General features: G+C 39.2%; 5 protein-coding genes across 7 annotated transcripts; 2 read left to right on the top strand and 3 right to left on the bottom strand.

The window, feature by feature from the left end:
- Nucleotides 1–1,106: 1,106 nt before the first annotated feature.
- LOC131010021 (uncharacterized) lies at nt 1,107–3,540 on the top strand. Its single transcript, XM_057937415.1, has 3 exons — nt 1,107–1,173; nt 1,257–3,105; nt 3,204–3,540. The coding sequence occupies exons 1-3, from the start codon at nt 1,107–1,109 to the stop codon at nt 3,538–3,540; spliced, it is 2,253 nt and encodes a 750-aa protein (XP_057793398.1).
- A 39-nt stretch (nt 3,541–3,579) lies between these two features.
- LOC131010020 (uncharacterized) lies at nt 3,580–8,044 on the bottom strand. The gene is made up of 6 exons (XM_057937414.1): nt 8,027–8,044; nt 6,107–6,943; nt 4,685–6,025; nt 4,506–4,613; nt 4,227–4,430; nt 3,580–4,144 (listed from the first exon to the last, which is right to left on the bottom strand). The coding sequence occupies exons 1-6, from the start codon at nt 8,042–8,044 to the stop codon at nt 3,689–3,691; spliced, it is 2,964 nt and encodes a 987-aa protein (XP_057793397.1). The 3' UTR covers nt 3,580–3,688.
- A 3,012-nt stretch (nt 8,045–11,056) lies between these two features.
- Nucleotides 11,057–14,104, top strand: LOC131009417 (probable tyrosine-protein phosphatase DSP4). Its single transcript, XM_057936730.1, has 5 exons — nt 11,057–11,746; nt 12,815–12,908; nt 13,319–13,376; nt 13,478–13,521; nt 13,615–14,104. Exons 1-5 carry the CDS (start codon nt 11,502–11,504, stop codon nt 13,813–13,815), a joined length of 642 nt encoding a protein of 213 aa, XP_057792713.1. The 5' UTR covers nt 11,057–11,501; the 3' UTR covers nt 13,816–14,104.
- On the bottom strand, nt 13,448–19,622 carry LOC131009414 (uncharacterized). Of its 3 annotated transcripts, XR_009096441.1 has the most exons (12): nt 19,247–19,622; nt 19,067–19,161; nt 18,228–18,369; nt 17,832–18,128; nt 17,585–17,732; nt 15,945–16,910; nt 15,624–15,853; nt 15,459–15,532; nt 14,821–14,905; nt 14,650–14,744; nt 14,259–14,352; nt 13,448–13,940 (listed from the first exon to the last, which is right to left on the bottom strand). XR_009096441.1 is itself a non-coding variant. In XM_057936728.1 (11 exons), the coding sequence occupies exons 2-10, from the start codon at nt 19,120–19,122 to the stop codon at nt 14,664–14,666; spliced, it is 2,079 nt and encodes a 692-aa protein (XP_057792711.1). In that variant the 5' UTR covers nt 19,123–19,161; nt 19,247–19,622; the 3' UTR covers nt 13,448–13,940; nt 14,650–14,663. The 3 variants fall into 3 exon arrangements, 1 of the variants encoding a protein (XP_057792711.1); XM_057936728.1 differs by lacking the exon at nt 14,259–14,352; XR_009096442.1 differs by lacking the exons at nt 19,067–19,161; nt 19,247–19,622 and having other exon boundaries at nt 17,832–18,123; nt 18,228–18,364.
- Nucleotides 19,623–21,566: 1,944 nt separating this feature from the next.
- LOC131009416 (clathrin coat assembly protein AP180-like) lies at nt 21,567–23,720 on the bottom strand. The gene has a single exon (XM_057936729.1). The coding sequence runs from the start codon at nt 23,525–23,527 to the stop codon at nt 21,698–21,700; it is 1,830 nt and encodes a 609-aa protein (XP_057792712.1). The 5' UTR covers nt 23,528–23,720; the 3' UTR covers nt 21,567–21,697.
- Nucleotides 23,721–24,716: the final 996 nt, after the last annotated feature.

The raw sequence follows: 24,716 nt of genomic DNA, 5'->3' as shown, positions 1-24,716 counted from the left end.
TTGGTTCCTATGTGTGTTTTGAGTGCTAATATGGATTGTGTTAATTTTTTGTATTTATATTCCATCGATTAATTAGCCTTCAATTAAGGGACATAATTTTTTTTTTTTTTTAAATTGATGATAAACGACAAATATGATGTGAAATAGCTTTGTCAGTAAAGTATTCATGTCAAACACTCTAATTTGAAAGAAAATCACGTGAAATGAAGGAAGCTTTGTTGTTTATATATGAGTGAATTCTCTCATTCTCTCATCCTCTCATCCGAACACTCAAAGTGAAAAAACACTCAAACTCATTAGAAATTCTAATATTTTCCAAGTGGTGAAGCTATTATTTGTGAATTCTCTCATCCGAACGTTTAAAGGTATGTCATTTTACGTTTGAAATGTAATTTAAGTTGGTTATTGTTTATTTTCAATGTTTTGTTTGATCCTATATGCTTATGTGAATTATTAGCATATTATAGCATACTATGATTTAAAGCCACGTTTGAAGGAAATACATGTGAATTAGAGCAAATTCTATCATGTTTTAAAGTATTAATTAGTAATTATTAGTTGCATTTTAGTTCTATACATATATATTGCTACATAACTCATGTTATTATGCTCGAAAATTATGTATCCGCCCGGACAAGTGTCCTTGATAATGTGTCCGGCCGTGTGTAATTATATATCATGTAATACACGGCCGGACACATTTCCTCGGCTACTTCCCCGGGCGGATAGATGTTTTTCGAGTGTATTAACATGTTATATGTTGTAGTTTAACATTGTATTCCATTTACATCATATATTTATTTATTTATTATTTTTTCTGTAGATGAATGAATATGGGAGATACTTTGTGGTTAATTATGGAGGTGCCTTCAATGGTTATGAGTACATCGGCGGCTCTTCTAAGAATTTGCATATTTTCGGAGACACAATGGCCAGTACGGTGTACATGATAAATTACCTGATGATGGAGAATTCATTGAGCACTAATTACAGCTTGTATTATTTGACGAAGAGATTAAATGGCAGGGTATACAGTAAAAATATTATTGCCGATGACAATGATTTGCTTCAGTTGCTGGCGTCGCAGCCACATTTTCCTGAGATTTATGTTGTTGAAGACGATTACAGTGGAGGAGTGTATGTTCCTTCGTTCGATCTCCCTCAATCTTCCGGGTATGGAGGTGAATCCAGTGCAACATTCGAAAGTGGGGACGGATTGGAAGCAATCCAAAGATATGCTTATTTAGACCTATCAGCCGGAGATTCACCGGCGCAACAAAGTGTTGAACCGTCGGTCACTTGGGGTAATGATCAGTCAACGGGTTGGCCTTCATGGGATGAGCCAAATCCGTACCAGTACGATCGCCTAATAACTGATCGTTGTTGGGGTCCAGCTGATGATCAATATACGTACGAGCCTCAGTTCGTGGAGGATGCTGGTAATGTAGATGAAGATTATGTTCCATCGTCTGAAGCCGAGACTGATACAAGCGCCTCTGAAGACTTGTCGGAGCCAGAGAACGTGAGAAGGGCGGGGATTGAATATGCAGGTTGGCAGAATTTGCAGATCGACGAGGATGATGACGAACAGGTTCCTGGAGCAGATGAACTAACTAATTGGTTAGTTCCGGTTATCCCGTTGGACGCCGCAGCGGCAGTTGTGGATATTGAAGATTATCAGCTATTGCCTCGGGAGTTGTCAAAGAATATGTATTTCAATAGCAAAGATGATCTGATCGTTGCAATCGGTCTGTGGAACATGAAGCAGGGCAAGGAATTTTCTGTCAGCAAATCAGACAGCAGACGAGTCTATGTCAAATGCAAGCATTCAGATACGTGCCCCTTCAAGCTCCATGCATCGTCACAAGATGGAGTCATTTGGGGAGTGTATAAGTTCACCAATGAGCACTCATGCGACGGTGAGCTAGGGCGCGTAGCGCGAATAAAGGCCCCCGCAAAAGTCGTCGCAGCATATTTAGCACAGAAGATACACGACGATTGCGAGATCTTGAAGCCGAAGGCCATCCAGCTGGAGCTGCGACGTGAGTTTGGCGTACAGATCAAGTACGATGTTGCATTGCGAGCCCGTAATCGAGCCACTGAGATGGTTTATGGTCGACATGATCAGTCCTTCGAGATGCTGCCCAAGTACTTATACATGTTGAGACAATCCAATCCCGGTTCGAGGGTGGAGTGGGAAGTTGACGATGATGGCCGATTCAAACACTTATTTGTTGCTCTTGCAGCTTCGGCTACCCCTTTCATGTTCAGCTTACGGCCAGTGATTGTCGTCGATGGCACACACTTGAAGGGCAAGAATAGGGGTATTTTGTTTGTTGCAGTGACGAAGGACGGCAACGAGAGTTTGTTCCCACTCGCGTATGGTGTTGGCCCGAAAGAAAACGATGAATCGTGGAGTTATTTCATGTCACGCATTCGACGTGTTTATGGCCAAGCCGATCCACTTTTGATTGTCTCTGATCAGCATATCTCCATTGCCAATGCTATCAGAAATGAGTTACCAAATGCAACCCACGGCCTATGCTACTACCATTTGCAAAATAACCTGAAGCATTACGGTAAGGCAGTGGTCGAGGTGTATCGACAAGCTGCATTTGCGTACGAGAAGTCCGACTTCAATAGGGCTATGAACGCCCTGAAGGTTATGAAGAGAGCCGCGTACGATAAACTAATGGGGATTGGGCCGGAGAAGTGGGCTCGTTCGATGTGTCCTATGCCTGTGCGACGCTACAGTTTTATGACATCAAATGCTGCTGAAGCTTTTAATTCCAGATTGTTGTGGGCAAGAAGACTTCCTATATGCTCGATGTTAGAGGCAATCAGAATTGTTATTGAGAAATGGTTCAGCGAGCGACTAAGGGCTGCACAACAAATCGAGCAAGGCTTGACTGTTGAGGCTGGTAAAAGGGTAGCTATTGAAGTCCAAAAAAGTCGTCGATACACTGCACAAAGGTTGAGTGGCATGAAGTATAAGGTGCAAACTGCTGACAGAAGCTTCAAGGTGGATCTAGAGAAGAAAAAATGCGAATGTCGAGTATTTCAGCTAGACCAACTGCCCTGTTCTCATTCAATCGCTGCAATAAGGTACGATCATGAAATGATTACTGTCGGGTTCATTGAAATGTAAATATGTTCTAATGTTCGTTATATTGATTACTTGTCGAGTTTGTTTGTTTTTATAGTGAAGCCGGTGATACGATCGCGGAGTATGTAGACTCGTACTACACGAATGACTTTCTTATCGATACTTACTCTCGCGAAGTTAATAATCTCCCGCCGAGACGCCAGTGGTTAGTTCCCGAGCACATCGCTGAGCAGGTTGTATTACCTCTGATTGTAAAAGGTCAAGCGGGGCGCCCAAAAGAAGGTAGACATCGAGGTGGTGGTGAAGGCACCAGCACACAAGCCGATGAGTCTTCTAGTATCAGGCGTCGTAAACCAAAGAAGTGCAGCATCTGCCATGAAGAAGGACACAGCAAGAGAACGTGCGCTGGCAGGGCGACTGAGCCCAGGGAGTAGTGGGATGTATTTGTGTGCTGTAACAGTTAATGATATTGATTCTCTTGATTAAATTATCTTATTATTCGATAAGCTGGAATGATTTACAGGAAATAATGCTCGTTGAATAACCAAATAGAAGCACACATTAATGTAACAATATACAAAACTATGCAAAACCAAGTCTAGTGATACGATGTGTCCTAGTTTCACACAACGAAAATATAGATCTAGCAACCTTGGCCCTGTATGCCGCCACGTTGTGGTTACCCCACTCAATGGATGGAGAGCCAGATATCAGTCGTTCTGCATACATGCAGACGAAAGGCCCGCAGCTGACAGAGTCCTGCTGGTGAAACTGAACCTCCGCTGGAGCAAACACCGCCGTCATAAGTGGGTACTTCTCCTTTGCCACTGTCGAATCAATGGATGTGTCGTCTAGCCACCTCGCCAACTGAAGGACAATTGGCAACAATCTCAGTAAAGGCAGTAGTTCACCAACTCGACCATCCTGCTGTCGAGGTGATAGCTTGTGGAATACTGGGTCATAGACCTCGCAAACCAATTCTCCTAACCGGATCCGACATAGGACAAAATGGTGGCCAATTATGACTGGCATGAGAACCTATGACAAACCACAATGAATTGATAAGAAACAACATATAAAGCACAAATGACTAATGACAAATAATTGTTTAACTGATTACCTGTGTGGCATCCATCCATCCTATATGACCAGGAGGAAGTTCTTGGCCCTTAACGGCTTTTCCACGTATTTGGCAGAGCCAGTCTATCCGGGGCTGCCAACCATCAGCTATTGCTCCATGCGTCAATATATGATACTCCTCTGGAGTAAACTCACTGGCTGCCCACTTCTCCAATAGAGCGTCCCACTCGCCCTTGAGGTATATCTACAGATCAATAGAAGTAATTAATAATTTATATTCGCACCAATGAAAACATACAAATAATGAAAGTTTACTTACAAACCAATCCGTGTCTAATATGATTGTGTTATTCATATCTACGTCATCCAGTAAATCTGCTGAAGCTCGAAGTCTATTTCTCAAGCTTAAGAAATACAAGTCAATATCCTGCAACAAAGTTAAAATCAATAAGTTAGTAGAAAGTAATTTAACAATGTTAAAATCAATAGATTATTTACCCCAGTTGTGAATTCCTGGCTGACATTATCCACCCGCGCGAAGTCGTCGTACTCCCGCAAACCACCACTTGCCTTGACATAAATCTCACGACCCCTACCCTCTCGACACCTAGCCATCCACTTCTCATAATGGTCACTGCAGACTTGTGTCACTGGACGTGGCATTTGGCTATTAACCCAAGGCGATCGCTGATAGTTAGACGGACGCCTCACCCTCTGACTGCGACGCGGGAGCTCTGCTGGCGGCTGCTCTGCCGGCGGCTGCTCTGCCTGTGGCTCAGGCTCTAGGTGCTGCAGCAGCAGTACCTGTGGCTGCTCTGCCTGTGGCTCAGGCTCCTCCGTCTGAGCCTGTCCTGCCGAACTGGACTGTCCCCACTCATGTGGTGCGATAGAAGTGAGCGGTTCAGCAAAGAATATCGGGGTCTCTGTTCTATACTGCGGCTTCAGGAATGGGGAAGACCAATGAGGGTAGACCTGGGTCGACCAGTCAAAAGTCTGCTCCGCCGGTGTGTAGTCGCCCTGAACAGACTGATTCATGGCCCGCCACTGCTCGTCGTAATCCTGGGTCTCTGGATGGCGTGGTTCCTCACCGCGGGGGTCGTCGTCGCAGGAACGTGAAACGCTTGGCCCTGAAGCGTCGGGCCCTGAAGCACTGGGTGGAGGAGACCGTGGCTGTGGAGGAGACCGTGGCTGTGGAGGATCAGGGGACCGTCGCTGGTCATCATCATCAGGGGAGTCGGGCACTCGGAAATGTTTGCTCTTCTTGCACCTATCCTTTTTACCCTTGCTCTTCAGTTTCTCCACGAATTTGCCGAAGGCCTTCTTAATCTCCTGACGGATCGTCTTCTTCACCCACTTACGATCCACCTCACCCTCGCTGGGACTGGAAACAGTCCGAGATCCGCTCGACGATGAAGAAGTATGCGGCGCTGGGCGCTTGCCCGGATCTACTGAATGACGAGCCGGCTCGTGGGGTCGAGCATCCCTCACAGGGCGCGAGCCCGGATCTACTGAATGACGAGCCGGCTCGTGGGGTCGAGCATCCCTCACAGGGCGCGAGCCCGGATCTACTGAATGACGAGCCGGCTCGTGCTGTCGAGCATCCCTCACAGGGCCCCGGACACTGTGACTGCGAGTCGTACGAGGCTGTCTAGGTACATCCTCCTCGTCCCCGCGCTCCTCCACAACACGGGCTCCGGTGCCCTGTGGAAATTGGACACCCCGAGCTAATGGGTTGTCGGGGGGCCTGAAGCTCACCGAGAGTTCGCCCGGTGTCAGCGCTGATATGAAGTAGTGACTCGACAGATCGTCAGCATCGGGGTCCAGGGGCATGACACCACCCTAGAAAGCAACAAAGATAATATATTAGAACATAAGTAAAACCAGTAACGGTGTGGAGGATAATCTTAAATAACTGATTACCTGTCCCTCGAATAGATCGCGCAGACCGTGAAGCTTCGGCTTACCCCTGAAAGTCCATCTCAAACACCGAGGGTGCGCTGTCGGATCACCGCTAGATGCTGCGACCATGTGTCCGAAGCCCGGGACGCGCTCCAATGCCCAGACATATAAAGCCCACGAAGGACCGTAGAAGTGATACTTCTCGCCCTTTCCTGTCTCTCTCGTATAATGACATAACATCTTATACGAATACGCGCCCCAGGGGAATCTATCAAATGTAGCCAGATCATCCACCAAAACCCAAAGCCACGGCTGTACCCGTGTATCCAACCCAAGAACAAGGGTGTGAGCCACACACACGAGGACAGCACGAAGGTACAGGCTCCCATCCTCATCATCCACTCGACGATCCAAATCGCACACGCGTTTGATGAGCGACTGTATGGTCATGCTTCGCGTACCGCAGAATCGTTGGTATGCCTCCACGCGACTGCAGTCGTGCTGTAACGTCGCATCGAACCTCGATCCCCCGAAATTGAGCCCAGTCACTAATGCGTAGTCCGCAGGGGAAAATCTGACTCGTGCTCCGCACAGAAAGAAGCACATCTCATTTTCTTCTGACACAATCTGCCTCGATACAATCTGGTGTAATGCTTTATTGCTCTTCGCGCCGGGCCTCCAATCAGTGAAATGCCCAAAACATGATGCTCTAAATCTTCCCAATAAATCTGAATTGCACTGTTCGCCGACCACATTTAAAGTTTCAACCAGCTCCGGAAAATGTGAATCCCTATAGTAGGTGCTGATAGCAACCTCCGTCTGGTCTATATTGCCGCGACGAAGATATGGGACATTCGCCTATTCATTTACAAAATGAATACCATATTAAATTCAGTAAAAAAATTAAAAAATAATACAAATAGGCATAATTAAATAACTACAATTTAATCAATACCAACCAATTTAATTAAACTGCAATTTAATACTAAATTCAGTAAAATTCAGTAATATTAAACTGCAATTAAATTCCGCAAAATATTAAAATTCAATAATTCAGTAAAATACTAAAATTCGAGAAAAATAGTCAAATTCAGTAAAATATTAAAATAGTAATTCAGTAAATTCAGTAATATTAAACTGCAATTAAATTCAGTAAAATTCAGCAATTTAATATTAAATTCAGTAAAATTAGTAATTCAGCAATTTAATATTAAATTCAGTAAAAATTCAGTAAAATATTAAACTGCAATTAATACCAAGCAATTTAATTAAATTCAGTAAAATATTAAAAAACGGCAATTTAATTAATACCAAAAAATAACAGTTTCATTAATTAATAATTCAACAATTATAATTAAATTAAATTCAGTAAAATAGTAATAATTAACGTAAACATACAGATACATGGAAAAGAGTATTTTATACCTAAATAACAACTATCCGGCCGGCGAAGTGTCCGGTAAAATGAATCCGGCCGGGTACATTTCAGATTGAAACTGTCCCGGCCGGACTCATTATTCCGGGCATAGTGCCGGACGGGTAGTTGTTCTATCGGCATAAAATACTTTAATTTATCAAATTGCACAAAGCCCACATACACAATGCAATTATAATTACTTAAACAAATATTTCAGATTGAAACAAATTCAGTAATACCCAGCAAAACTCGCAATAATAATTACTTAACCAAATATAATTAAATTAAATTCAGTAAATTACTAACTGATTAATATAAACATACAACTAATTAAAATGGAATAATTTATGCTAAAACACGATCGGTCCGGCTGGTGAAGTGGCCGGATAAATCGATCCGGCCGTATGTTTCATTTAAATAATGTTCTCGGCCGGATCGATTTATCCGGCCACTTCACCGGCCGGACCGATCGTGTTTTAGCATACATTATTCTATTCAATTTCATGAAAATTAAAAATAAATACCTGTGAAGAAGATGCCATGGATGAGTCCGAGTGTGCTTCAATCTTTTGAACTCTCTGTGCTTCAATCTTTTGAACTCTCTCTCTCGGTGGGTAAAAGTGAAGAAGCCGATAGAGGTGTGTGGTGGAGTAAAAAACCCTAGTATTTTAAAGTAAGTAGGTAAAAGTGAAGAAGCCGATTGTATCGGCTTTATGTCTATCAAAAGGGAATCAAATTTTGAAGAAAGATATTTTTACCTTTATGTATCGGTAACATGCATGATTTTTTTGGGTAACAAGCATGCATTTATTTGGGACGGATATTGAGTATATTTTAAATTTAAAGATATCAATTGATTTACACGATATATATAGTGTTATATAGTACTATATATCAACATTCAAGAATAACACAATATATATATATATAAATATATATATATACAAATAATTTCAAAGAATATATGTATTGAAATTAATATATTAAAGGGAAAAAAATAAAAAATTTAAGATAGATACGCATGGATATATATTATTAGCGTCTTGATTTTTTTTTTTTTTTTATGAAATTGAATAAAATAGAATATTTTATGCCTAAATATCATCGATCCGGCCGGTAATTGTCAAGGAAAAATGTATCCGGCCGGGTCATTTGTAAATTGAAATGTACCCGGTCGGATACATTTCTCTGGCCATTTTACCGGCCGGATCGATGATATATCGACATAAAAGTTTGTATTCTATCTATTTGTATCTTTATATTAATTTTTACTATTTTGCTGAATTTAATTTAATATATTGTTTAAGTGTAAATTAGTGTCCGGTCGATATATTTACAATTTAAAGATATGAACACTATATATATATATACAGTGACTTACAAAATCATTGCATGCACAGATTGAAATCATTTCGGTCATTATTGTAAAGAAATGCATTGAAACTCAAAAATGTGTAAGATTGTGTAAGAGAACCGAAATCATTACATTTGATGTTGACCCACTTAAGGGTTAATTAGTAATTTAGGGCATGGGTAGCTTTGCATGATAAGGGAGGGCATTTTTCAAAATATGAATAAGGAATGGGGCACTTTTGCCTATTAACACTTAAAATTTAGTGTGGAGTGTTTCATGCATTCTTCTATTTCATAATCATTTAAAATATGTTTTCAATTATTTAACTAAATTATAATTTATGCGTTCGTTTAATATTAAATTTAGTTGCGATGTTTCATGCATTCCAAATTATGTATCTCAATTATACTTCATGTGTAGTTAATTTTAGTGATTACTTCAAAATTGGTCTACAATTTTATTTTTAATTTAATTTTTTTTATAAATCATCCCAATAAATAGGTGTTTGTCGGTTATCCGAACTTCTCATACGTAAACATTTGCAAAAAAATCGTGATTCAATTATTATACAATTTGATTAAATGGATCAAACGTGATTATTGGTTATCAACTTATAAATTCTTATTAAAGTTACATTGTAGTTTTCATTTGATCCACACACTATATATACACTTACAATTATGATATATTCTATTTATTATTTGAAAAGCTCGACTTAAAATGTATTCATAGCTTGATATGTTCGATTATAGACTAGCTCATCATTTTAAAAATGGGATAAAAGATTGGTCGATGAGGCCTTGCTCCAGTGGTAAAGTTGAGATACCCAAATATTTTCATTTGTGAGAGATCTTGGGTTCAATTTCGCTTGGCGGCAATGTTTTCCAATTTCATGCGGTGATGTATTGTTGTTGTATTATATTGTTTGATGATATGGTCCGACACGCAGTGCAGTGACGTTTTTTTTCATCGTTGAGTGGTGTTGAGGTCCCGTCTACGTGCGAGTTGTATAATTGATTGTATTCAAATACCTCTTCTAACTTAAAAAAAAGGGGATAAAAGATTCAAATAAGGACAAATTATTAAACAAAAAGCTCAAATAAGGCCAAATTATGGAAACGTGGGGTGCAGCTCTCACACAGTCACACTCACAATAAAAAGTAGCAGCATATTCGTCGGAATGTACTAATATGCTCTTTCTATTTTTTTTCTTTTCAAAATAAATAAGTAAAGGCACATCTAATTTAATATTGACTTCTCTAAGAAAAAATTGACTATTTTTTCACGTAATAATATTCCAGCAAATGAGTTGAATTGCACTCGATTTTGATTTTGATTTTGATTTTTTTTTTTTTAATTGTAATCTTTAACTTTTTGCTAACCTTTCAAGAATAGTGCGGCAGTTGAAAAAGTAAGGTTTTTAATACTAGCATTATTGTTGCAAATAAAACATTAGCATTAGACAAGATTGCTTATAAAATCAATTTCGCACTTATTTACTAATATATTTCTATTTAATTATTTAGCTTGACTTTGGCATTAATTCATCGTTCAATGTCGCTCATTATTTATGAGCCTTTATTTTAGGCTTTTAGCACCGCTGATATTCAATATCTGTTGTTTTTTTTTTTTTACTTAATATTAATTTTCTAGTATTACTATAATATTTCAAAACTTATTATTATAATTTCGATAACAATGTTTGAGGTACTATAACCAAAAATATTAGTATTAAAAAGAAAAATTGATGAAGGTGGACCAAATGTTAGTGGTCATTGTGGATATGTGTATGAACATATACAAAAGTCAATTATTGGTACCACTAAGTCCAATAATCACGAATTTAAATTCGTATATGAAAAGAAAAGAAAAAAAAAACCAGTTGTCATGTATATTTACGTGAGGAACAAGTTAATTCAAGACCAAGAAGTCAAATAATTGATTTAATCATATTATGTCACTTGCATGATACCTTAATAAATGTGGGTTGAGAGTGAACGTGAATAGATTCAATAGAATGAATAAATTAAATTGCATTCGAAATTTCTGAGCTCTAATAAAATGATCTGAAAAATATACTCAAAAAATTCGTGTATTTGAAGTCAAAATTTATAGTTTAATACTTGCATGATACAATTAGAGAGTTAGGACGATTTTGCATAAATACCTTTAAAAATGTGGGTCGAGAGTGAACACGAATAGAATGAATAAATTAAACTGCATTCGAAATATCTGAGCTCCAATAAAAATGATCTAAAAAACGTACTCGAAAAATTCGTGTATTTGAAGTCAAAATTTATAAAATCGAGTAAAATATTGTGTATTTAATCGCAATTATCCTTATAAATAACATGAAATATAAAATATTAATAGAGAAATAGATAATTCGAATAAATCGATGAGTGCACGCATATTTCATTTCTCGCGGCAGTCAAAATTTCATGCCCAAGAAATCGTCTATAAATAAACTCACCAACAAAACCATCAACAAAAGGGGCCTTCTTCACCATTTTTCTTTTACTAGATTCAACAATCCTTTTTGCCTTTTTTTTTATCTGAATCTGAATCCGAAGCACTAAACGCAGAAAGCGAGAGATCGCTGTTGCTACAGTTTAATTTTTTTAATAAATTTAATTCAGAAAAAAATGATGATGGAGTTCAGCGCAGAAAACGGCGGCAGTAGAAATGGCGGGATGTGCAGAGCTGCGGAGGCGGCGGCGCCGTGGCAGCTGAGGGTGTCGTTTCGCGGCGAGAGCTACGTGGAGGCCGGCGGTGCTCTATTCACGCCGCCGCTCAACTTCGCAATGGTGGATTATGGTATTTACAGGTCCGGCTTCCCCGACTCCGACAACTTCTCCTTCCTCGAAACCCTCAACCTCCGCTCCATCATGTAAGTCTCTCTCTCTCTCTCTCTATAACTAGAGAGAGAAAACACGCATGATTTTTTTGAGAAATTTGTTTCATGTAGTGTGTGGAAACATAGATTAATCTTAATCATAGTTTATGTTCTATATTTTTAGCTATTTTATAAAAAAATACATCCAGTTTATATTACGTTTCGCCTTATAGAATCCGACGACGGAATGTCACCTCTTCGAATTTTTAGGTGAGCTAGTATAAGAATTTATCGTTTTCTATGCAATTTTACATTTAGCAATATATATTTTGGTAGTGTAACATTTATGTTGTCGGATTTTGTAAAACGAGGTATAAATTTTTTTTCTTCTTCTAAAATTAAGGATTTCTAAAGTGAAAATATAAATCGAGATATTTTTCAGAGCACATAAAAATTAGATTGAACTGTTTTGAACAATTTTATAGAGATCTTTGTTGTTGGATTTCTATTAGATTGTGTGAAATGGCGTTTTTAGTGTTTTGTCATTGTGTGGGAAGAATGTATAGAAATGAGATTAAATATAAAATATTCATTTTAGGCTAATAATTTGATTAAAATACAGTTATTTCAGTTAAGATTACGAATATATAAGTAGATTACAATCTCACATCACATGATTGTGCTATGCCCTAACACGATCTCGAGAAGTTTCATATACATGATTGTTATTCATATATGATTAAACATGATTATCACTATTCGAATTCTTGTTGCCTTAGAAAAAACTGATCACTTTTGACAAAAGTTACATCACACAATCTTAGTAATGGTCATGTCAACAAGAATTTCGGACCTAAACGTTTATTCCTTCAATTTCTTTACAAAAACACTTGCTTAAAATACACCAAAATACACTAAAATACTGTTTTTTTTACTATGCTAAAAATTCTATCTCAAGTGGCTAAACAACCATGATCCATATTCCTTCTTCTAGTTCTACTGGTTTGGATCTTTGTGTGTGTGTGTGAGAGAGAGAGAGAGAGAGAGAGAGAGAGAGAGAGAGAGAGAGAGAGAGATGAGTTGAGAAACTGTGATGGAGGTTTGATGTTTGTTTGTGTGCAGATATTTGTGTCCGGAGCCGTACCCGGACGCCAACGTTGAGTTTCTCAAATCAAATGGGATTCAGTTATTTCAGTTTGGGATTGAGGGATGCAAAGTAAGTAAACATTTTTCCATAAATGTTGTTTTGCTGCTTCAGTTCAAGACTTGTTTGCTTTGTAGCATGATCAGTTTGTGTATAGAGTGAAACTTGAATAAATTTTTTTCTCAAAAGTGGTGATCTGATAGAAATGTTGGTTGAGAGGGAGAATGAGTTCTGGTTGAAGGTCATCAAAGATTTGTGATTATCAAAGATGTTATGATTCAAATATTGAGAAAATTGAGGTTCTAATGAGAGGGGAAGATGAAGATGGTGATAAGTAAAGGAGAATAAAAGAGAATACTAACTACTAAGAGTTCATACATCTTCTTATGCATTGAGCAGTACTATAATACTCTGATTAGCAAGCTACGTTTTCTAGAAGGAACGCGTTTCTGATACCTATCACACGTACTCGTGCTTAACAGGAACCCTTTGTAAATATACCGGAAGACAAAATCCGTGAAGCATTGAAGGTAGCTATAGGTATGTCACTATCAAACTTCAGTTTAGAATTTAGATTATGCATGCTTAAATCTTGTAAGATAGCTTCTGTTTTATTCTATTTTTTTCTTTCTGAATTTTAGATGTCAAGAATCATCCTGTACTGATTCATTGCAAACGAGGAAAGGTAATATACATGCTCTATAGACTAAACTAGCTAGCTACTCAGTTGCAGATATAAGTACTAACTTGTGATTGGATGTGGTCACTGGTCATTCAGCACCGAACTGGTTGCCTCGTCGGGTGCTTGAGAAAATCACAGAGATGGTGCCTGACTTCTGTGTTTGATGAGTACCAGCGGTTTGCAGCAGCCAAAGCAAGGGTTTCGGATCAGAGGTTTATGGAGATGTTCGATGCGTCAGCCTTCAAGAACTCGCCCAAGTCATTCTCAGTTTCCAAGAGGTATAAGGAGTATGCCTGATAGATTTTTTGTTTCATCTGTTCAACTAGTGAATAAACATCGGTATCATAATTTATGGAGCACCAAGCACGACGTTTCCAAAGCCAAGTTTTCCCCTTCCTTCTCTAAGCTGATCTGCATCTGCACTGTAACGTAGAAACGATTGTTTAGGACCTGTAAAACTTAGTCAGTCGCAATCTATCAGATCAAGAAGGCTTCTCTTTCTCCAAAACGAATGTACAAATAGGAATTCTTAGGCAGCTATAACAATCACTCCATTGAAAGTAAAAGACATAAAAAATTGAAGACATATTCTGATGTGTAACTTTGGTTCAACCATTTTCATCAGCTCTATCCGGTTTCTCTATGTACATAGTAAACAGAACTCGTGAGCATTGTTGGGATCACGAGTTGAGTTTCAAACCCTCTTGACGTCATGCTGCTCTTCTAGTTCAGGACGATACCTTGTGAGTTATGAATAATACGTTCCTTATTCTGATAATTCTGCCGAACGAGTCTTCGTCTGGGATGAAGCTTTATATCGACTGCAGAGCTCAACTGGTGAATGGATGATAGACAAAGGAGACGAAAGTCACAGGTTATTTATTTTTCAATATGGACTCACTCATCTTTCCATGTGCATTCATAACTGTGTTTCATAATGCATTTTCTTCAAGTGTCAAAAACAAAAGGGAAATCATGCTTGGATAATAAGAATGTGTGGTGGTAGAACTACATGGCTCTGTAATATCTCTCTCTCTCTCTCTGTAAAGACTACACACATTGCACTACTGAACACAATCTTACTGCTAGTTTGGCCACAGTTAGCAATTGAAGATAGCTTTCTGTGTTTACCTTTGATAGAAATGTTACATGGTCTTCTTCGACTCCTTCACTCGATAGGAGGATTCTTTCCAGGGACGAGTGCTGTCCTTCGAATCTTGGGTCAACTGCCACAGGATGCATAAATCAGATAGAACATCACTTCTGCACTTTCAAATATGGGTCAATCTTTTGAGGACTCACACTAATCTCAGCTTTTTCTTGAGGCCACGCACTCCTCGTAGCTCTTAACGATCTTTGTGTGAACTCCCCCGCATGATTATAGATACTGCATCGTGAAAATTATAGTCAGAACGACGAGCTAGTACGCGTCCAAAGAGCTAAACGTGTTGCATTCATAAGACTAGGATATGATCTATGATTGAATATTTCATGTAAGCTGTAACTTAAGAAGGTCTTAGTCCCCTTCTCTACTGCGTTTCAAGATCATGCTTTAGCATGAGATATCGATTGTTCCTAATCAAGGCTGTAAACGAGATAGCCATTTGGATCTCGATTCAAGAAAAAGCACAGCTCAAGATCCAATCGTTTAGTCTGAAGGTACTCAATTCGTTAGCTCACAAACTTGCTCGTTTGCATGTTCGTGGACCTATTACAGAGCTCAAGCTAGGCCCAATTTCATGCTCTCGAGCCTGTTCACAAGCTCGAACTCGAGTTTTTTCCAATGTTATGCGCCTAATAAGTTGAATTTTTCAATCTAATTACTACACTTTAACGAGCTCAAGCTCAAGCCTATGTAAAAGTCAAATGTGTTGAGCTTGGTTTAGGCTCAGCTCGTTTACAGCCCTACGAAAATCAGAGCCAAAGTAATCGAGTTGTACCTAAGCCGGTGCCGATTGCAGGCAGCAAGAAAAGCCACTAAACCATTGAGAATACTTCGGAGAGCACGAAAAACCTGATGAAAAGAAACATAATATATACATCAAAAACTGCAAACCTCGCAGTAGTTAAGCAGGTTTCAGACTTTCAGTTCTGCAGTGAATCACCTGAGAGAAAAGGTCATTCCAAAGAGAACGCCACATTGAAATCTCAACTGTGCTCACTGTGGAGTGAACACTCTTTGTCACCCTAAATATGCTCCTAGCAGACATCCACACATCTCTAAGCAAGGCGTATATGACTGTACACGACGACGAAAGAATGCTGCAGAACCCGAACAGCAGCCTAAACGGGGCGTAAACAAGTATATATGCTACAGGGTATACGAAGTTCGTTGCTGCAACAGATCAAAAGGATTCAAGAATGTGAAAGCAACCATATGTAGAGAAGGAATTGGTTGAAGAAAGTATGTGTTCATGTGTTCTTACCAACATTCCAAGCTACATTGAAGAAGTACCACACCGGCAGCAGGAAGATCTCCAAGATGTCGCCTATCATCGTGAAGGAAGACTCGATCACTGTCCAAATCACTGAGAAGAAATCCTGTGCTACTGGTATGAACATATTCCAAAGGGGGAAGAAGAGCTCCAACAACTCAGCAAAGGGTCGAGCCAATGGCGAGATGAAGAATGAGAGGACTGAGAGAATGGTCCTTGTTGCTGTGAGGAACCATTTCATGGCCTTTTGAAAGTTATGAAGAAACAGCATGGTTCCTAAATACTGGATCCTTGAAGTCATATCCCACGCATCTATCCAGTCGAAGAGGGGTCCGAACATTCTAGAAACTGTCGCCTTAAGAAGAGGTACGTTTTTGTACAAGTCATAGAATCCAATGAGGACAGTGATGACTGAGATAAGGACGTATAGACCTCGTGCTAGAGGACACATCCATGGCCGATAAAGGCGGCAAAATCCCGGGTAAGACTGCAGGAAAATGACCCAAGATGGAAGTCCAGCTTCAAGTAGAGTAAGTAGCCTTAGTTTTGACATTATTATGTCCTTTAACTTGAAGGGGAGATAGGGATCACTGAACTTGAACAGAATCAAAACATCGCGGTAGCTCGTGACCTCGATTTTTTCTTCACTCTCACTTCCATCAGAGGTCTTCAAACAGACTCCATCCTGTTCATTGTTTGCTTTTCCAGAACTAGTACCATGCTCAGCTTCGAAGTGACTAGAGCGGAAAAGCTTCCATCTTTTGGGAGGATCATCACGGGTAGGGGACGTATGGTGTGTGTTCTTGATAATCTCAGTTGTATCTGGACACACACTAGGAGTATGATCTGGAGAGCAGGAAGTTTCATTCCCAGCATGCGTAGCATCACTGATAGCGTCGTTCCCATCCGCCTCAATAGTCTCCGGGAAACTTTCTTGAGCATCATAGTAAACATATCCTGAAACAACCTCAAACTCAGTGATGAACAAGTTCTATAGAATACTCTTAACATATATTATGAACTGTTATCACATTCATGTGTTTCGTTCTACTCATAGCCTTGGACTTTATAGAATACAAATTTGAACTTTGCAGTTTTGTTAAAAAGTAAAGAATTTGGTAGAAAATACAGATACTGGTGATTGGCAGGAAGCCAGGAACAATACTCATCGAAGGCCCTGAAGATTTTAGGAGGATTGGAAACGAAAGATGGAACGAGAATTGGGCAGGATTCACTATATACCTATGAACTTTTTAGACACCAATATTGTCATATTGACGAGCACAAGAATCACCATCTTGTATTACTTATGGTTGCAATCTATACATGGTTAAACTTTATAATAGATTCATGTTTCTCTCTTTACATATAGGCATATAATGTGATGATGAAACACCTTAGTTACACTAGAGTTTGAAAAAATCCAGTTAATGTGTTAAGCTGTAGTTCTAAATGTCATAGAAGGAAACACATTAGGGGGAGATCCATCGACATTTTTAGCCACACATAGTTATAAAACTGGCCAAACTCATGTTGAGATACCTAAGTAACGAGTGGGATGTAGCTAAGGAGATGAAATGAAATGACGAAATCATACAAGAATCTCGAATGCATGTAAGTTTGCTGTATACCTAGTGTGGCATCCAAATGCTTCTTCAACAGAATCTGTTCTTTCATTGTCCCAGGAAACCACGAGGCTATGCTCCTGACAGCTTGTGCTATACTGTCGAATTCCCATCTTCTCATAATCTTAGCCTCTATTGCAAGTGATGTGTCTGTCTGAAAATGACAAACAAGATGTGGAAAAACCAGATTTCAGGCACTTACTTGGTTTCTAAATGCAGTAACTAAAGTTAAGTCTCTGCAATCACTACCTACCTGAAGCTCATTCAAATAGTTGATTCCACGAACATTGCTCCACGCAACCTCAAACACAATGAATCCATACAGAGTTCTCTGTATCAAGCCATTTGCAATCAATGAGTTCGTAAGCTTCTTCACAGGAAGCAAAGCGTCCTTCCTAGATACAACCACAGCATCGATGACATGGAACCACTCTCGGAGAATTCTTAATTTCCTGGTAGGTGGTGGGGAAGAAGCCTGCAACTCTGAAAGCTCTTCAGTCATCTTTCTTTCCTTCTTCCCCCTTGTGTTCGCGAATGGGGACAACCTGGACTGTAGAGTTATGAGAAGTACTTCTGAAATATCAGTTTTTGACTGAGCTTATGTTAACTTGCTTGTGCTAGTTATAATGGAACAGAAAATTTTAGCAACCTTAGTAACCATCAATTGCCACCAGTGAGTAGATAGAGACGCGAGATCTTTCAACCACGGCCTATTGTCCACCAAGATATAGAAATTCCCACTCTCTGATGCTAGAAATAAGTGGAGATGTGAAAGGTAAGACTGCAAATCCCTGCACAAGCATATGAACCCCATATTAAACAGCTTACATAATTATTCAGAGCACCGAGTTCGGATGAACACACGCGTGTGCGCACACACACACACACACGACGTATCCAAGAAATGGAATTCAAATTCAGGATCACCTCTCATGAGCAGTGATGACTAGTGAGATTTTCCTAATTTGCATATTCAATTTCAGAAATAGGCTGCCATGATCATTGTTGAACATATAAGATTATGCACACCCTAAAAAATGTTTTAGGGGAAATGCAAAAGCTTCACATTCCAAGAGAGTGGAACCAATCTTTACCTCCATAAAGTGGCAGGAATGTTTTCTCAGAAAAATTAACTCAGGAAACCATCATACTTTTTTTAAAAGGAAAAATATAGTATCTAAATATTTCCATTTTCGTATATCTTCATTATATTTCCTTAATAAAAACGGGAAGCCATTTCTTCCTCGACATCATGATATACAAGTCGTAATCAAAATTATAAAAATACAGTGTATGCATGAAACTGAATCATAGAAATTTTGTGTAAAAACCGCTATCATGAAACTGAATCATAGAAAAACAGTAAACTAAAAATCTCGAAATCAAAATTTTAAAAACACAGTGTATATGCATTCATGGCAAAATCAACACAAACAGCTTCCAAAAAATCCAAAATTCAGCTATGATTGGTTAAACAAAGCAAAATACCCAATTTGCAAACTCGTCAAGGGAAAGACGCAGCGTTCCTTTTCTCCTTTCGCCATTACGATTCCTCAATCTTCGCTTCTCTCTCAAAGTTCCTCCTACCACCACAAGTTCAACAACATTTCTATTTACAATAAACAATAAAGGAAAACAGAAAAAAGCTCGAAACAAAAAAAAAAATACCTGAATAAACGAAAGGCAGCTCGATTTCAGGGGAATTCCATAAGAATGCTCGGCACGAACGATCGAAACAACAAACAGCGACGACAAGCTTCATCAACCTTAAATCGAGGGGAAAATTTGATCAGATATTGAGCGTCGCGATCGAGCAGATATCTGCTTTTACGGTGCGAGCTGAATTAGATGCTGAGAATCGCAGCTTCTTAGCTTCGGCAGAGGTAATGAAGGCCCGCCGTTGATGTGTGTGGAGAGAAAATATAGGAGTTGAAGATTTGCATGAGTTTTGTAGCGAGAGACGTGAAAATGGATTGTGGATCGTCGGAAAATCAGGGGCACGTGAATCGCGCAGTTATGAGAGAGAGAGAGAGAGAGAGAGGGGCGTTGGTATTAAAACGAGTAGTATTTTGTTTTTCAGTGATAAAAATTCAAATTATTATTATTAGTATATTATTTTTATTTATTTTTGACCGGATTTTGTAACAATAAGAAGAAATTTATAGGTGACCCTCGGAAAGAAAAAGAAATTTATAGGTGGTGAATTACTATATAAAATTTAAAAATCATGAAAAATATCGTGAATTTACACGTAATTAATCCTGAAAAAAAATATATCACTAATATTTTATCATTAAATTATAAATACTCTAAAATTAATTCCTAATTAATCACTAATTCATATCATTAATCACCAAATTAATTTAAAAGTTAATTAATAATTAAATTATTTTTTTTGATTATGTATCGATCAGTTTCAGTTAATCCAAAAATCGAAAGGAAAATCATAATCTCATTATAATTACGGATCTAATTTTTAAACACAAAAATTTGGGTACAATCGGGTGTATCCTACAATCTGATTAAGGTTCAGATCAAAATGCGGATTAGAATTTAAGTGAGGGTGCAACCCGGTTGTACGGTACACCCGATTGTACCCAAGACTACCCCATTTTTAAATGTTTTGTGGAGTGCTTTCTTTGTTCACAAAAAATTTGTCACATTGCGGACAACACGAATTTTAATAAAATGTGAGTTAGTTGTTAGTGAAGTAAGATCTCACTTTAAATGTAAGTGAAATTGTGTGGAGCCTACTATTATAAATGGATGTGACAAATTTTTCGTGGACAAACAAAATAGAAAATTGTGACATTTTCGTGGACGGAAAGAGTAATATTTAAGTGGTAGTTAGAGTGCCTCTGGCCCTCTCATATAGCTCTGACTCAGTTGGACATTTCTTCGAACGGTTGGAGCGCCCAAGATTTATCATATAAAGACGTCACCATAATCATCAAAACTACATTCAAAATTTCATTAATTATAAAATAATCTTTCTCAGCAATATCTCAGATCAATAGGTAGAATGAGCAGACAGTTTTTTGCTTGATGTGATCAGTAATTCGTTTCATCGAGTTTAATTTGCTGAGCCTTTGAATTATTTTTTGACACTCATGTCATGGTAAAGAACTATAGGAATGAATTTCACATTTGATTACATTAGAACTCTTGTGTAGAAAATTATACTATCATTTACTATCATTTTTGTTTGCTTGAAAACTAATATTTTACGATAATTATCGGGTCTAGTTATCTTTTTTTTTTTTTTGAGAGAAGTTATCTTTTCTTATGTTCATTAAATATGTTATCAATGTAGAATTAGATTATGAAATTCTTGAAAATGAAGTAAAAAAATAAAACCACTTTCAAAATGAGGTTTTTACTTTTAGTTTTTAATCTTCATCTCCAGACGACGACGACAATAATAATAATAATAATTGGGTAAATATCAATTTAAACCCCAAATTATTTTCGCACTATCAATTATATCATGAACTATTGAAAATAATTTTTTAAACCTTGAAAATATTTTTTTAAACCTTGAACTATCAATTGTACCCTTTATCCATTTTTCATCATTTGAATTTTTAATGAGTAATGCATATAATCACGTTGTTTTATATAATATAGGTCAAAAAAAGAATGATTCTAAATATATTGTAGTATCCAGTGAGTTACGTCAAATTTTTGAAGTTAAAAAAATGAACGAATAGTACAATTGATACAAAATTGATAGTTCAAGGTTTAAAAAATTATTTTCGATAGTTTAGGATATAATTGATAGTGCGAAAATAGTTTAGGGTTTAAAGTGATATTTACCCATAATAATTTGATGGTTATTTTCAAATGGATATTAAAAATCACATAATAATTATTGTATGATATCAAAAGTAGCGGATTAAATCGAATCTACCATCACACAATTTTAATAGGAGTATTTATTTATCTAATAATAAAAAATCTTTAAAAGTCCAAGACATAAAGTCCTGAGTTAGAGGTGCAGTTATTAAATTTCTTCATTTATTTATATAATTCACAAAAAAAAAAAAACTCTTAGAATAGATTCAAATTTCTAGAACAAAAATTACAGTCACAATGAATCCACACTACACTATTAACTAACTAAGACAAATTCTTCGCTAGAATCTTATTCTGATTTTGCAGCCACAACTGCTGCTGCTCCTGCAAATTCTGCTGATCCACGCTGTCGCTGCCACCGCCGCCGCCCGCTTGATCGCCGGAAAAATCAGCCCAAGAAGCAAAAGGATCATCTTCAACCGAATTAACGCTCGGATTCTCCGCAGAAAACGTCGGCGTCGCTTGAAACGTCGGCGCCGGCGCCAATTCCGTTAAGTCCTCTAGAAACGGATTGTAGAGCTGATCCACCGGCGTTTGCAATTCCGGCTGCGGCGCCTCAGACGCCGCCGCCGCCTCGAATAGGTCCAGATTCTGTGTGGCCGGCGAGGTTTCAGGGAATGCACAGAAGGTGTTTGTATTAATGTCTATGAGAGGCGTCGCCGCAGCCGATGACGTGGCTTCAGCTAGCATAGTTTCCCAATTCTTCGAAACCAACGATGCCAATTTCTCCTTCCGCTTTCGACCCTGATCGTCTTCGTCGCCGCCGTCGTCCTCCGACGACCAATCGTCGAGCGACATCAGGTCGGCGGAGCTCGTCACCGGCAGCGACCGGCTGGAGCCGGTGTCGCTCACTCCGAACACGTCGTCGGGCTTGAACGACGAGTAGGCCTCGAGATCGATGGAGATGCCGCGGCTCTTCCACGTCCCGGCCGCCCGGATCAGCTCCTCCAGCGAGGCGCCCCCGGCCTGGGACCCGGCCTCGGACGCCTCGTCGGAGTAGCCGTCCGTCGTGGCCGAGAAGTCCGACAGCGCGCCGTAGCTGTCGCGCCGGATGGACCTCGTCCGCACCGGCGGCGGCAGCGCCTGTGCGGTGATCTGGCTCACCACCACCGGCTTGTTTGCGAAGGATGATTGATCCTTCAAGAATTCTTGAAGAGATTCGATCAATTCCTCGGAGATCGCCTGCACGCTCGGATACTCGGACATTTTTCCGATCCCTAAGCTTTTGCAAAGGCTGAAGAAAGCAGAGATTTCTTCATATTGCTTCACAGCTTTGATGCAAGTTTGAAATGCCATCACACAGTTTTGGTATTGCAAATGGAAGAAGCTATCAAGAATTTGGGAAAGTCCCTCGGATATATCTTTGTAAAGATCGAAGCTTTCTTTGAGTATGGCGTAGAGCGCCACGTGGACGAGCCGGTTCGTTCGAGCGGACCCCGTGGGCCGCGTGGCGAGCGCCCGATCCATCAGGCGTTGCCAGTACGACATCTTGTCGAGGAGCATCGCCGGCTTCATGTCCCGAACGGGCTCGGTGGAGCTGATGATCCGGCTTCGGCTCCTCTGGAAGACCGAGGAAGCCGCAGCCGAGGGCGAGGAGCCCTCCTCCAGCGCCTGGCGGCGCTGGAGCTTCCCCGTGAGGAAGCAGTCGAGGCGCTCGTCGAGGTAGAGGGCGAAGGTGCGGACGAAGGACGTGAAGTCCCACGGGCTCGAGTTGGAGTCGTCGCGGAAGCTCGAGAGGTTGAGGATCTTGGCCCCGCGCTTCATCGCGTGGAGGACCTCCCGCGGGAAGTAGGGGTCGCCGTCCTGGAAGATCCTGAGCACCAGCATCAGGGACTTCAGGGCGACGATCCAGTTGCGCGTGCGGCCTATGCGCTTGCCGATGGCCCGCGCGCAGGCCGCCGCGTGGATCTTGTTGGAGGACACGAGCCGGAGGACCTCGTAGACGTACTTCTCGTCGACGGGGACATCCTCGTGGCTCGTGGCCTTCAGCACCGCGACCTCGAGATTCGAGGAGTCCTTGCTCGAGACCTTGGCGAGGCTGATGCTCGTTTGGTCTTTCACGGCAGCAATGGCCTTCTTGAGCTTGCTTGGCATTGTGTATTCAAGAGGTGAAGAAGCTCATGAGAGAGAGAGAGAGAGATTGAGAAAGAGAGAGAAATGCAAGAAGATTGTTGTTTTTGTGAATATGAGTGATGTTGATTGAGGAAAGTTGAGTTATTTCCTTGAGTTTCGCGTGTACGAACAATTGTAGCATCGAATAAATCCGAATTTGTATAAAAATAGGTTATTACATGTCTTGTTTGGAACGAATCATATGCTTATTTTTTTTTTTGCATTACCTAAATTAAGGTTAATGATAGTTAATGCTATTTAGAAATAAATTTGTTTTGGACTAATTAATGAAATAGACAAATAGTTGAATACATAAAGGCATTTTTGGTTTCAAAGTTCAAAACGTCAATTAAAATGAAGATAATTGAAAAGTCTAAAACGACTTATAAATTGAATAGGAGGGAGTATACCTTAGAGATATATTGTGTTAGCTAGAGTAAGTAATAATATGTGATTTGAATATTATTTCTATCATCATTACAAGTATTGTCGGCCCGAACTAAAATCATTCAGACCGAATATGAGGGCACGAATGCCCATTATAATTATGGGCTCGTTCGTGGGCCATTGTATATTTTGGGAATGATACGGCCCAAAATATTAGGTAAATACATGTTTTACTCTGACCTAAAATTGGAATCATATTAATTGGATCATTTTTGACATCTCAATTCATGATGATATGTAGGCTCTAGATATTATTTTCTTTCTAATTGAGAGAAAGTAATGGTAATTTTTAAAATGTCTTTAGCTATTAGTGCAATGAACAATTCAATACTCAAGTCATAAGTCTAAAATTATAATACTAACTTCATTTCTACATAAGTAGTGAAATATTGTATAGTGGTTATTATTAACTAAGGGAAAATATTTCACCCATTTTCATCCAAATTGTTGCAACAACAAAAAAAATGCATAAAGTCTTGAAATTTATTTTTAAATTTGTATGAATTAATTTCATCGATTCGTTAGCATTACTTAAAATGAATTAGCTGTGTAGTTTTCATTATACTGAACATGAACTATTAGGAATGATTTTGAAAGAGTTTTTTGTTTTGGAAAGTGTTGTAAATGCCATTTTCCATATCTTTATCTGCCATGTTTATCATAAATTTAATAAAGAGTACTGCTAAACACACATAATATGTGCACACATAATGCCCTTGAAAAT

The sequence above is a fragment of the Salvia miltiorrhiza genome, chromosome 2, assembly GCF_028751815.1.
Source record: "Salvia miltiorrhiza cultivar Shanhuang (shh) chromosome 2, IMPLAD_Smil_shh, whole genome shotgun sequence".
In the NCBI taxonomy this organism is placed as follows: domain Eukaryota; kingdom Viridiplantae; phylum Streptophyta; class Magnoliopsida; order Lamiales; family Lamiaceae; genus Salvia; species Salvia miltiorrhiza.
Note: the sequence above shows the minus strand (reverse complement) of the source record. Positions and strands in the feature narration are given on the sequence as shown.